A 12457-nucleotide genomic window follows, 5' to 3' on the forward strand; every position below is an offset into this window, starting at 1 on the left:
AGTTTCTTAATGTCGTCAAAACATTCAGTTCTTTTTTGGTCAGTCACTTTTCGCGTGTGTCACGACCGGCATACTTCAAATCCGACGGACTGACGATAGAGATAAATATGTGGCGGCACTCGGCGACAATGTATATCGCTGAAGTGCCTAATGAACCATCAACATCCCAACGGTCCTTCCACCGAAGGTTCTAGAAGAAAGAGCACGTGGCAACGATCGCGGACGCCTAGCAAATGCATGGACGGTGGGGATGTTGAGGGATGACAAAAGAAAGTAATCGGATCCGATCGAAATAAAATCATAAGAGTCAGTCTTAGAAAGTCACGCCTAGAATTCGGAAGTAGATTGTAAAGTGTATTGATGTTAGAAAAAAAATAAAGTTTTCTTTTTTTATTTTTTTACCTCAAATTCCTTTTTTATTTTGTTATTTTACGTGACATTTTGGCGATCCTGCCAGGATAGTGAAAAATGTTTGTTCGGAAACCAAAAGACATTCATCATCTACGGAAGATCGAATTATTTGGGACTACGGTCATCCGCAACAACAAAGTAACTATCGCGAACCAAGTGAAGTAACAATAAAAGGTAAACTGAATTCCTTTGTACGTTACCGTGAAAGAAAATTTAGCTTCAGTAGCCAAGACTCGTCTTCGTCTGAAAATTATAAATCAGCGCAATAATGTCTAAGGCAAACGAATCTCAAACTTCAACCTCAACTGACCCAATGTTGCGAGCAATATGGGACAGTATTCAAAAACAGAACGAGAACATTGCCCTTTTACGAGAGGAAATGTTACGTTTGTCTATGCAAAATGACGAAGAGAACAGACACAGGGCAGCAGAAATCGAGAATCTCGGAAAAACCGTCGCAGCGCTACGGACTGGGTTCGGATCCCCTGCGACCGATGAATTTGCTTCCATTATCACCGAAGACAATGAAAGTGCGTCGACAGCAATCAATCGCACCGTGAATATGGCAAAAGCACGCAAACTGTCAGGGTTAGCAGCTCCAGACACCCCACCTGTCCACCTCGACATCGAACAACCCGAGGTGGAAGAAAGAGGCTATTTTCCGCCCGCTCCTCCCACTCTACGAGCTAAGGATGCAATACGCTACATCCCAACGCTCAACGGAGATGATGATGTAGGAGTTGAAGACTTCATCAAAGAAGTGAGAAGTATGAAGGATCGCTGTATGGAGCAAGATCTATTGCTAAAAGCAATAAAAGTGGAAAAAATCGCGGGGAAAGCAGCCCAAAGTATTCGCAACATTCCTATTGAGTGTTACAGTGATCTGTACGACGCACTGAGAAATAACTTAGCAGCACAACTGACTTCGGATGAGTACCAAGAACAATTACGAGAGTTGAGACAGGGACGCGAGGAATCAGTGCAAAGTTTTAATATTCGGTTTAGAAGAATACTCAACCGTTTGCTGTACGCAGTAACCAATGAGTACCCACAACCACTAACGCGTAAAATTATGACTGAAGAAATCACGAAGAAGACTGTTCGTGTATACCTAAAGGGACTCAGACGCGACATAGGACGAATACTATTAAGCAGTGAACCCTTGAATCTTCCGGAAGCTGAAAAAAAGGCAGCCGATGTAGAACGCTACTTGCGAGAAGAACGACAACCTAATTGGTCATGTAATCGCTTACCTTCGGTTAGTAATCGCCCCGACAACCAGCATATGCAGGTAAGACGATCTGTACCATCAAGATCGCCTAACACGCCAGTAGCTCAGAAACCTGCTACGTTTAACCAAGTAGAAAATAGATCACCTGCTGAACGCGCGTAGATGAAGTGCTTCAAGTGCGGAAAGCTGGGACACATTGCCAACAAGTGTCAAAATTTTCTACCACCGATCCAGCGCGATCAACCACCCGCAAGGATTCAGGCAGTCCAGGAATGGGACGAAATATAAGAAACAACATCGAACCAAGAGATGGACGAACCGTACGAGACATACGAGTCAACATCGCCACGGGAAGACTGCTCGCAATACCTTTGTCAACCCGAACCGAAGAGCGAGTATTTCTGGTTGACACAGGAGCAGGGATAAACCTGGTGAAACGTAACAAAACTGTCAACGCGATACAAATAGGGCCTAAACAAAAATTTTCTATGGGACGAGACAAATACGAAACTAACAAATACGTAACGAAACGAATTTTTGGACAAAATCACATTTTTCACATAGTACCGAACAATTTCCCTATTATCGAAGACGGAATCATTGGGCTACCATGTTTAGAGAAGTATAACTATTCAATATCCAATGACAAAATCCGATTAAATGACAAAACCATTTTATTTCAGAAACCAATACATTTGACTCCTGGAGAAAACAGAGTTCAAACAATCTATTTGGAAGGCAAACCAACTAAAGTATGTTTTATCAACACTGGTGAGCAAAACATTGAAATTTCTAGCAATATTCAAAATTCTCATGACTTTTCCAACGTATCAAAACTAAAAAGCCTAGTGAGATGACGAGCCTCTGAGGATGACGATTGTGCCCTTTTGGATGCTGTGTCCACCCTTGCTCCATTTATTGCGGTTGGTTAGCTCGTTCAAATACTCCTTATGCCAGCGGTTCCAAAAATGTTGTTTAAGCTGTTGGATATGCTGCCATTTGGAGAGTCGGTTCGATCGAATGTCCCTGAAATCTCGATCATGTAAGCGCATTAATGAATCGCCAATGAGGAAATGTCCGGGAGTGAGGGCTAGGAGATCATTTGGATCGGTGGAGATAGGAGTTAGCGGGCGGGAATTGAGGACTGCTTCTATTTCTATGATAAGAGTATTACGGTGTTAAGCTCATATGTTTCTGTTTCTCCACTCGCGCTGCGCCATAATATCCTTTGATATTTCCGATCCTCTGGTCGTACGAGGAATTGCCGATACATTTTCTCGATGTCGCCAGTGAGTACGTACTGATGAGCGCGGAATCTGTGGCGGATCGGTATCAACAGGACGCCGACAGGTCGAGGCATCAACGCGGCGCAACACCTCCCGGGCGATCCGCGGGTACCAACCGCCAACACTAGAGGGCTACGACGACAACGAGTCTGTCTGTCTAACTCGCTAGCGGTCGAATATACGAGCGATTGATATAAATACCGCACCTAGCGAGACTCCCTCTACGTCTAAGGCAGGGACTACCGGGCATAGCCTTACTGACGAGTCCACCGGTAGTCCCGGGACGAAACGCACAACTCTCCCTCTCTTTTCATCCGTCATAAATCTAATTAATATACAAAATAAATTGTGAATTGAGTCGAGAATATAGGATTTCCCCATTTTCATGATTATCGTGATTTTTGTATAAATATATTTTTTAAGATACTAATAATTAGGTACTTATAAATTAGTATTATCAATTATTTTGCATTTATAATTCCGCCTCTAGTATAAGTGTTAATTGAAAACTAACTTTATGTTTCAAAAAGTACTAGCAAAGTCGTTGAGTAACAAGCCACTGATGCTAACACAAATAGCATTGTCGTAATTAAATATTTCTAAATATTCATTTTTCATTTTGAACCTGTAGAAACAATTTATTATATATACTATTAGCTAAGCTATATACTATTAACTGACAAACATTTCAATTTAATTTATGGTTGGAACAAAAGACAGTTATTTTTCATTAATTGAAATATTGCAATGCAGAGTACTTTCCAAAATACGTCGAGAGTATTCCTGATGGTGAAACGAGCGTTGCTTCATCGAACGCAGCTAAAGAAAACAACATCTATGTAGTTGGTGGTACGATGCCTGAAATAGAGGGCGATAAATTGTACAATACCTGTACTATTTGGGGTCCCTTTGGGGGGGAACTTTGATAGCAAAACACCGAAAGATAAGTAATATATTCCTTTATGGCTTTGAATTTGAAAATATTGGGGTGAAGAAAGTGACTCTATCTAGGAATAATTTAGGAATATACATATGTACATACGTATACTATAACCAATTCTATAATTTACGGTTTATAAAATACGTTATGATACGGGAAACGCCCATTTTTGTTGTAATGTGTTTGTTGTTGTATAAATTTTTCACATACTTAAAATATTATTATACTTATTTTTTCTCCTTTTTAAACATTATTAAATGATAAGATTTTTTAATAAAAGAAAGTGATAAAAACGCTGTCAGTTATTAAATAAAAAATAATTAAAGTTTAGGAGTTGGTAACTTTGATATTAAATTACAAAAGTTGCAGCAATAGAATTAGCGACCACATTTTTATGTTATTAGGTACATCTATTCGACATCGACATTCCTAATAAGATTACTTTTCGAGAGAGTGATTCACTCAGTCCTGGTAACTCCCTAACGACGTTCGATGTGAAGGGCTGCAAAATAGGTATTGGCATTTGCTATGATATTAGATTCGAGGAAATGGCACGCATTTATCGGAACAAAGGTACAGTAACTTAATCGATCAATACTTAACTAGCAAAAAATTAAATATCTTTCTTAAATATATTCTATATAAAATTAATATAATCTGTAACTCTGTATAAAAAGAAGCTTAATTTAAAAAACCAGTATATTTGCTGAAAATGAAACAAATAAAAGAATTAAAAGCACAATAAGAGGACTGTCCTCGCATATTCAGAAATGATGGAATGTGAACCGTGCAACTACGAAGTTAATTGGTATTCGGTGGCTTCATATTTCCTGCTTCTCTGGGTTAGGTTGCCAAATGCTGATATATCCAGCGGCATTCAATATGACCACTGGACCACTGCACTGGTCATTACTTCAGCGTTTCAGAGCGAATGATATTCAATTATACGTTGCCTGCATATCACCGGCTCGTGTTCCTTAAGCAAGTTACGTCGCATGGGGACATACACAGTTGACCAATCCCTGGGGAAAGAATCTTTACGATTTAGAAACTCAAGAGAATATGGCAGTCACCGATATCAAAAAAAAAAAAAAAAAACTGGCGAACCGTGTGTTACCACAACGAGACACGCGATGCTATTTGTCGCTTTAAATTGTGCCGCAACTCGTTTTTGAGATCTTTGCCTGGGGCGCGTTAAAATATGCTGAAAATATATTTCTGGCTTTTCTGGATTTTAACTGAAATATTACAAATAACGTTGTAAAACATATGTACTCATGACTTACAGAGTAATTTAGTGTACAAAATATATAGTATACAAAATAGCCAGCGATTTAGGGCTTTAAAAGATCAAAAGGAAAGAAAAGAAAAGAAAAGAAGAAAGATAATATGTTGTGGCAGTCTAAGTCGATCTAAGAAAATAGATAAAGGGAGGGAGGGGCAAAGCTAGTTAATCTGGAAAGAATCCAAGCGTCAATTTCAAGCATTTACAGAGAATCAAGCGGGCTGGTTAAAGTCGTGAGTTGAGCAATTATCCCGCGTTAGGTTCAATCAGGTTAGTCCCACGCGAAATTGATCCAACCATGCGAAAACGAGTGTATTCTGATTTCTGTCGCAGATACTTCTGGCTAGTGCAGTACCTACACGGTGGTTGTTGAAATAGCCGCTTCTCATCTATTTTCCGCAGCGCGGACATCATCCTTTGATCCCTTACGACTAACGAAGTTTTCAAAGATGTACGGCAGTTTGAGATTCTACTTGAAAATGATCATCATTGCGGTCTGTGTGCCGTCTGCTCTTCTTTTTGTCCTTCCGTTAAAGACTGGTAAGTTGATACTGATTAATTATGCGATCGAAACCCTATATAATTGCTATAAACGTGCTATGAACGTACTCACAAAATCAAAGTCGGACGCGTAATATTCACTGATCGTAAAGAGTTACTCCTTTCATCAATGAGATCGCGAGCGAGAATGCCTTTCTCGTCCCGATGATGCCACAGAGGAAAACTATAATGGGGTGTGTCTAAGGATACGAGATCATCGGGTTCGTCGAGAAAAGCCTTCGATCAGAAAGTAAGGGAAATTGGCGTTGCTGCTAATTGGTCAATCTCCATATCGGTGGTTAGAAAAAGATGCTAGCCGCCCTCGAGGGAAAGTTGCTAGTGGGAGACGCCGCTCGTTGAAAAATATGTCTCCCCTATCTTCCCGTAGTTGGGACAAAGACTGTTTGTCTGTTTGAAGGACTTTAGTTAACTTAACCTTAAGATTTATAACGGGCCCTCGGGCTAGCCGAACATGTACTGCGGAGACGCATCGACATCTGGCAATCATCTTACTCGAAGAATAGGGTCTGCGTGTGGCGAGCCACGGGACAGAAACCGTTGGAATGTTTACTGTCGCGTGTCGCCACGAATATTTCTTTTAAGGAGAGCTATAGAATTACTCCATATCTTTGTTAAACAAAGCGTTCATCCCGTAACCGCGGCTACGTTCGGCGACTGACTGTGGCCTCGAGCCCAAGCTCATTATCACAACTCTCGAACAATTACAATCGGATTGAATAACTACAATTGTTCCATTACAGACTCCGGTGTTCTTTCATCTCCGACATATATATATTTTTTACATTTGTAGTTGCGCACAGATTTTATTAAAGAAAAGTGTTAACAATGTGTTTTCATGATTTATTTCTCGCGACTGACTTCCATTAATCCCTAATATTCCTGTCGCCATACGCGTGTAAATCTAACATGGCTGCTCATAAATGTCATCAGCAAAGTTATAGTGACGGGTCTTTAATTTTGTTTAATATCGAAGTAATTTTCCGTCTGCCGCTCGTTTTTCCTTATTCTACCGCAATTAGAACATTTATTTATTAATATTGTTTTAAAGTGACAAAAGTATTGTTCGTGTGAATATACGTATATATATATTTATGTTGTGTGTCATTTTAATATGGCTAATGTTTTGTAATTCTTCGATTGCGTTATTTATTGTTTTGAGTAGTTTATTTTATAGAGTATTCGATAATATAAATATATATATATATATACGTATTCATATGCATATTTCTCTTGGCAGTGTAGTATTCATACGAAATGAAATGTCAATTATTTATTTATCCTTTACCGGAATGTAGGCTAGTTTTAAGTATGTATCTTAGATTATCGGTTTGATAGAATTCGCACACATATATATATTTCTGACAATGTAACCTTCATTTCTTTAATAATACAATATTGTATGTTTTACGTATTCGTTAAACTATTAGTTTTTGACTTCATATATACTTATATTTCATAAATTGATAATATTGTATTTATTGCATAATATTGGAAGCACTGTCTCTAATATTTACTAGGTTATTACATGTTCGGCATATATGTTTATACTTATATGTAACTCTCCAAATTGATTGATTGAAATATATTTATATATATATATATTCCTGGCGTTTCAATTATTTTCCCCTTTTGTAGTTATTCTTATTTCCTGGTTTATTTAGAATTGTGTGTATATGTATTTTGTCTATTGGTTGGATCCGTTAATCGCCCTCGTTTTGTTAATCCTTCCTTTCGTTTCGTAGTGCCGTGTGTTCCTTTGTGCATTCAAATCCTTATTCGCGTGTTTTGTATAGAATGGTTTTCTTGTTCTTGTTACGGCGCGTGCGGAGCGCGGGACGTGACATCCCCGCCCTTGGAGTTCAAATTTCCAAAGGAAATTTGACTGATGGTATCTCTGAGTTCGCTCAAGGCGGACGTAGATGTCGTTGGTAGTTGAGTGACTACCGGTGTTATCGATATCCCTTGAGGTTGTGCTGTTTGATCATCGATATTTCGTCTTCTTTTGAGGTATAGTAGCGGGTGGGTGACTGAGCCGCATATTGCTCCTAATAGGGCGATTCCGCATTCGTAAGTTTCACGTAACTGGTATCCGTGTGCGGCTATATATATTATTGTCTTGATTAGTTTAAATATTGCGAGTATTCCAAATATTGCTGCACTGACAGTTCCAAATTCCATAAAACCAGTCCATAAGCTTGATACGGTATTTTTCGCTATTGTCGTTAATGTGTTTTGTCCATCATTCCCAGGATGTTTACTGTTCCAGGGACGATTGTTTTTCCTGTTGCTCCTCTGGCCAATGCGTTCAAGACTGCAGATTTTCTGCCGGGAACATGACGTGGTCCCGTAGTGCATCGAGGTCTTTTGGGTATACATTCCGCTCGTGGCCAACGACGATGGTGCTGAATATCGCCACGTTTGGCGCACGTCCGGGCGGAGTTCCTGTGGTGCGATTCCTTTGCCAAACGGGTAGTTCCGAGTAGCATTTTGTTGTATGTCGTACCTTTACTTGTACCGGAATGCATTTGACTATATGGACCGCTTCTCCTGCGATCAAAGCCATGTGTCCTGGGTTTTGGTTATGGTGTATGCAAATTCGTCGGGCGGTAAGTTTGCCAAGCTTAAAGCGTTCTCTATTAGTTTCTTCTGTGTGGTGTATCTTTGTGTCAGTGTATCATGGTATAATGTTTTCATTTCTCGAGTTTATCAGAAATAGGAATAACCTTTTATAGAAAAAGAAAATTTTATATTTATATATATTTGTTAAGGAAATTCGAGGATATGGGAATACAAATTATTGCCTACATTTCCCGCACAACAGTTATACATCTATATTACTCTCTGAAGAACGTCTTGCACGCACGCTGGTCGCCAACCGACTATCCTAGATTCTTCTAACATCTGGCAACAGTCTTTTGTCTCCACTAAGACCTTGACGCCCTCTGGCCCTTACACACACTCTCATGTACAGTGTAAATGTATCACTTCCCTAACAATGTTATATTTTATTTCTTTCCTTTTTTCTTCTTCCCCTTTTTCTTTTTTTTTTGTTCTTTTTTATTGTTAATACCTTTGTTTTATTTTAGGTTTTACGTACTTGTTATCAGTGAAAATAAATATTATGAATACTACTTGGATTGGAATTATATACATATATGCGTACAAAATCCATTTCTACATGTTAGATATAATAATATAACAATACTACGTAGATTAATACATAATAAAATATCCTTTTACTCCGGTTATATTTATTACTAACTCTCAATTAATCTATCTTAATTATTTTCTAACCACTTTCTATATTTATCAGCTATTTTATTTCTTCTTGTTAATCTGCGAAATCCATGCATGTACACTTCCTTGTATGGTGATTGATTGTTCACGAGGTAAGTTGCACTTTCACTGTTTTCGTTATTCGTTGAACTAACACGTTTTACATTCAAACAGTAATTGGAACACTCGTAATAAACTTCTTTTCTTTTTCCAAGTTTCCGCTATCTGTGTCATTCGACGAACAGTGCCACGCCTCCACAGCACCGTTATAACATTTAGCGATGCTGCTCTTTGCATTAAGGCAATTGAAGTTAATTCGTTCGTTTATTTTCAGCTGGTACATGGTGTTCCGCAAGCAGGGAGCCATAACCTATTTTGCATGTAGACCTTCTTGTATGATGATTACTTGTTTACAAGGTAACTTTCACTTCCCCTCTTTTAATTATTTATTGAATCGACATGTTGTATATTCAAACAATAATTGGAGTACACATAATAATTTTCCCTTTTTCTTTTTAGGTTTTCGCTATCTGTATTATTCGACGAACAGTGTTACACCTCCTTTTGATTTATCCATAATATAATTATAACATTTAGTAACCTTGTATTTTGCACCGAGACAATTGAAACTAATTTATTCACTTATTTTAGGTAGCTGTCATACATTGTGTTCCACGAACAACGATCCATAACCTATACTTGCACGTACACTTTCTTGTATGTTGATCACTTGTTCACAAGGTAACTTTCACTTTCACTAGTTAATTGTTCATTGAGTTAACACGTTTTATATTTAAGCAATAATTGAAACACGTATAATAATTTTCCTTTTTCCTTTTAGGTGTTCGATATCTGTATTATTCGACGAACAGCACTATAACATATACTACCGCACTACGTTGCCCACTGAAATCGCTTTATTCATTGCTTATTTCGATTATGCGCTAGTTTTAACTTGTTTAAATGCACCGTTCGCGGAATCCCTTTTACTTCGATCTTGACGTTTTGGTTCTGCAAGATTTCTAGCACTTTGTATGGTCCAGTATATTGATCGGAGAATTTTCCTTTACTGGGTTCTTTTAGTAAATATATCGAATCTCCTACTTTAAAATCTTGGGGGTTGATTCGTCGGTCGTAATATTCTTTTGATCTTAGTTTGGATTTTATCAAATTTTCTCTTGCCATTCGTTGTACGGTGTTAATTTTATCGAACAGATCTTCGAGATATTCTGCGTAAGTTGGTTCCATGTTCTCTTCGATTATTACTTCACCAGTAGGTTCTCTGGCTAGATGTCCAAAAACTAATTCGTGCGGGGAGAATTTCGTTCCTTCGTGTACAGAGGTATTATAGGAAAACATAGCTAATTCTACCCATTCGTCCCAATTTTTGGAATTTTCAATGTATAATTTGAGATATTCTATCAGCACGTGGTGAGATCTTTCGATTGAACCGTTACTTTGTGGATGATATGCCGTCGTGGTATATTGTTTGATGCGGAATCTCTTTGCTACTTTCTTCATTAGTGAGGATGTAAAGTTCGTTCCTTGATCAGTGAGAATAGCTCTCGGTGACCCGAAACGACAAATAAATCGCTTTACATGAACGTCCGCTATCTCCGCTGAAGAGATTCCTCCTAGTGGAATCCCAATTGAGTATTTTGTTAATAAGTCTTGGATAGTTAATATATATTCGTTTCCCTTTTGGGTTTTTGGTAATGGACCTATAATATCCATACTAACCTTATCGAACGCTTTACCTGGTGTGTCTGTAAGTACCATTGGTTGCTTTGCTTTTATTCTTGTGAGTTTCTTCAATTGACATTCCTTACATGTTCTTACGTAATCTTGAATTTCCTTTTTCATATTTTCCCAATAGTAATGTTGTCGTATTCTTTGATAAGTTTTTGTTATTCCTTTGTGTCCTGCTACGCTTGATTCATGTTTTTCTCGTATTATGTTGTTCCGCGCTTCCACAGATGGGGTAATTACTTCCCCAGTGCAAATGGTGATGGTTAAGGTTTTTTCCATAAATATTTCCTTTAATTTTCTGATTGTATATCGCCAGGGTATTTCCTCCAAGTTTCCTTTGCTAATGCTGAACGAAGTTAACTGTTTTTCATTTACTGCGTCTAATAGAGATCTTAGCGAGTTTAATAAATTTTCTGGTGTTATTGGAATATTTCTATTTTCCTTTATCGGTAGGAATACAATGTATTTTCCAGAATCGTAATTCAATCTTGCTTTTTCTAACATTAAATCTTCATAACGAGGTAATTTTCCCGTTTCCTTCATTTCTAAGGCTCCTTTATCTATCGGATTGCCATGTATATCTATAAATACTACTTTATGGTCATTTACTCTCGCAATTGAGTCTCGGGTTTCTGAAATTCTTAGTTCCGCAATTATCGTAGGTCTCGTGTCCTTTTCTCGTTGTTGAATTAGTTCTGGAATTACAGTGGAGGTCTCTTTTTCGCTTGTTGTATCCGTGCCTTCTTTTTCTCGATTGGTTATTTCTCTATCTGTACTTACATCGATTTCTGCTAATGCTTGGTCTAAATATTTTATGGGGGTTTCTTCTATTGTAAAATGTTTTCGGGTAAAACCCTTTCCTTGATTTTTAGAATCACTGGATTGAGGCAAGACGTGTGGTTTAGCTTCGAATATGGGAGAGTCTTCGGTTGACGTATCTATTTCGAATCTTTTTGAGACAGGATAGCGAATCGGTGAGACTTCCTCTCTCTTTCTGATTGGTAAACAAACTTCCGGAGGGTTCCTAGATAATGCGTCTGCGTTTGCGTTCGCCCTGCCTTCTTTGTATACAATATCAAATTCGAAGTCCGATAACTTTAATTTCCATTTCCAAATTCTTGAAGTAGGATCTTTGATAGAATGCATCCACACTAAAGGTTTATGATCGGTTACGATGGTAAACTTTCTTCCGTAAAGATACGGTCGGAAGTGCATTGCGCTGTAAACAATTGCCAGACACTCCTTTTCTATGGTAGAGTAGTTTTGTTCGGCGGGATTTAATAGCCTTGAGGCATACGCAATCGGCAAATCCTTTCCGATTGGCCCTTGACTCAGTACACCGCTTATTGCATATCCTGATGCGTCTGTAGTAAGGTTAAAGGGTTTCGAAAAGTCTGGATATTGCAGGATGGGTTTCGTCACTAACGCTGTCTTTAAATTATTGAATGCGTTTTCTTGATTTTCTGTCCATTTAAAGGAAGTGTCTTTCTTTAATAGTTGTGTCAATGGTTTCGCGACATTGGGGAAATCGGGGTATAAATCTTCTGTAATATCCTGCTAGTCCCAGAAATTGTTTGATATTTTTCGCCCTCTTTGGTCGTGGAAATTTTGATACGGCTTCGACTTTCTTTGGGTCGGGTTTCACGCCATCCTCACTAATTATATGTCCTAAATAATTCACCTCGTGTCGTAAAAATTCGCACTTATCAGGTTGTAAT

General features: G+C 38.3%; 1 protein-coding gene across 1 annotated transcript; it reads left to right on the forward strand.

The window, feature by feature from the left end:
* The first annotated feature begins 476 nt into the window (after positions 1-476).
* LOC117214887 lies at positions 477-1930 on the forward strand. Its single transcript, XM_033461258.1, has 2 exons — positions 477-1702; positions 1805-1930. The coding sequence occupies exons 1-2, from the start codon at positions 680-682 to the stop codon at positions 1928-1930; spliced, it is 1149 nt and encodes a 382-aa protein (XP_033317149.1). The 5' UTR covers positions 477-679.
* Positions 1931-12457: the final 10527 nt, after the last annotated feature.

Source organism: Bombus bifarius, unplaced genomic scaffold (genome assembly GCF_011952205.1).
Source record: "Bombus bifarius isolate JDL3187 unplaced genomic scaffold, Bbif_JDL3187 scf7180000009244, whole genome shotgun sequence".
Lineage (NCBI taxonomy): Eukaryota > Metazoa > Arthropoda > Insecta > Hymenoptera > Apidae > Bombus > Bombus bifarius.

Excerpts from the sequence above, each read along its gene's own strand:
- LOC117214887 (XM_033461258.1), top strand. The coding sequence starts at position 680 with ATGTCTAAGGCAAACGAATCTCAAACTTCAACCTCAACTGACCCAATG. Across the intron at positions 1,703-1,804 it reads CCGACAACCAGCATATGCAG|ATGAAGTGCTTCAAGTGCGG; the intron begins GTAAGACGATCT and ends GAACGCGCGTAG.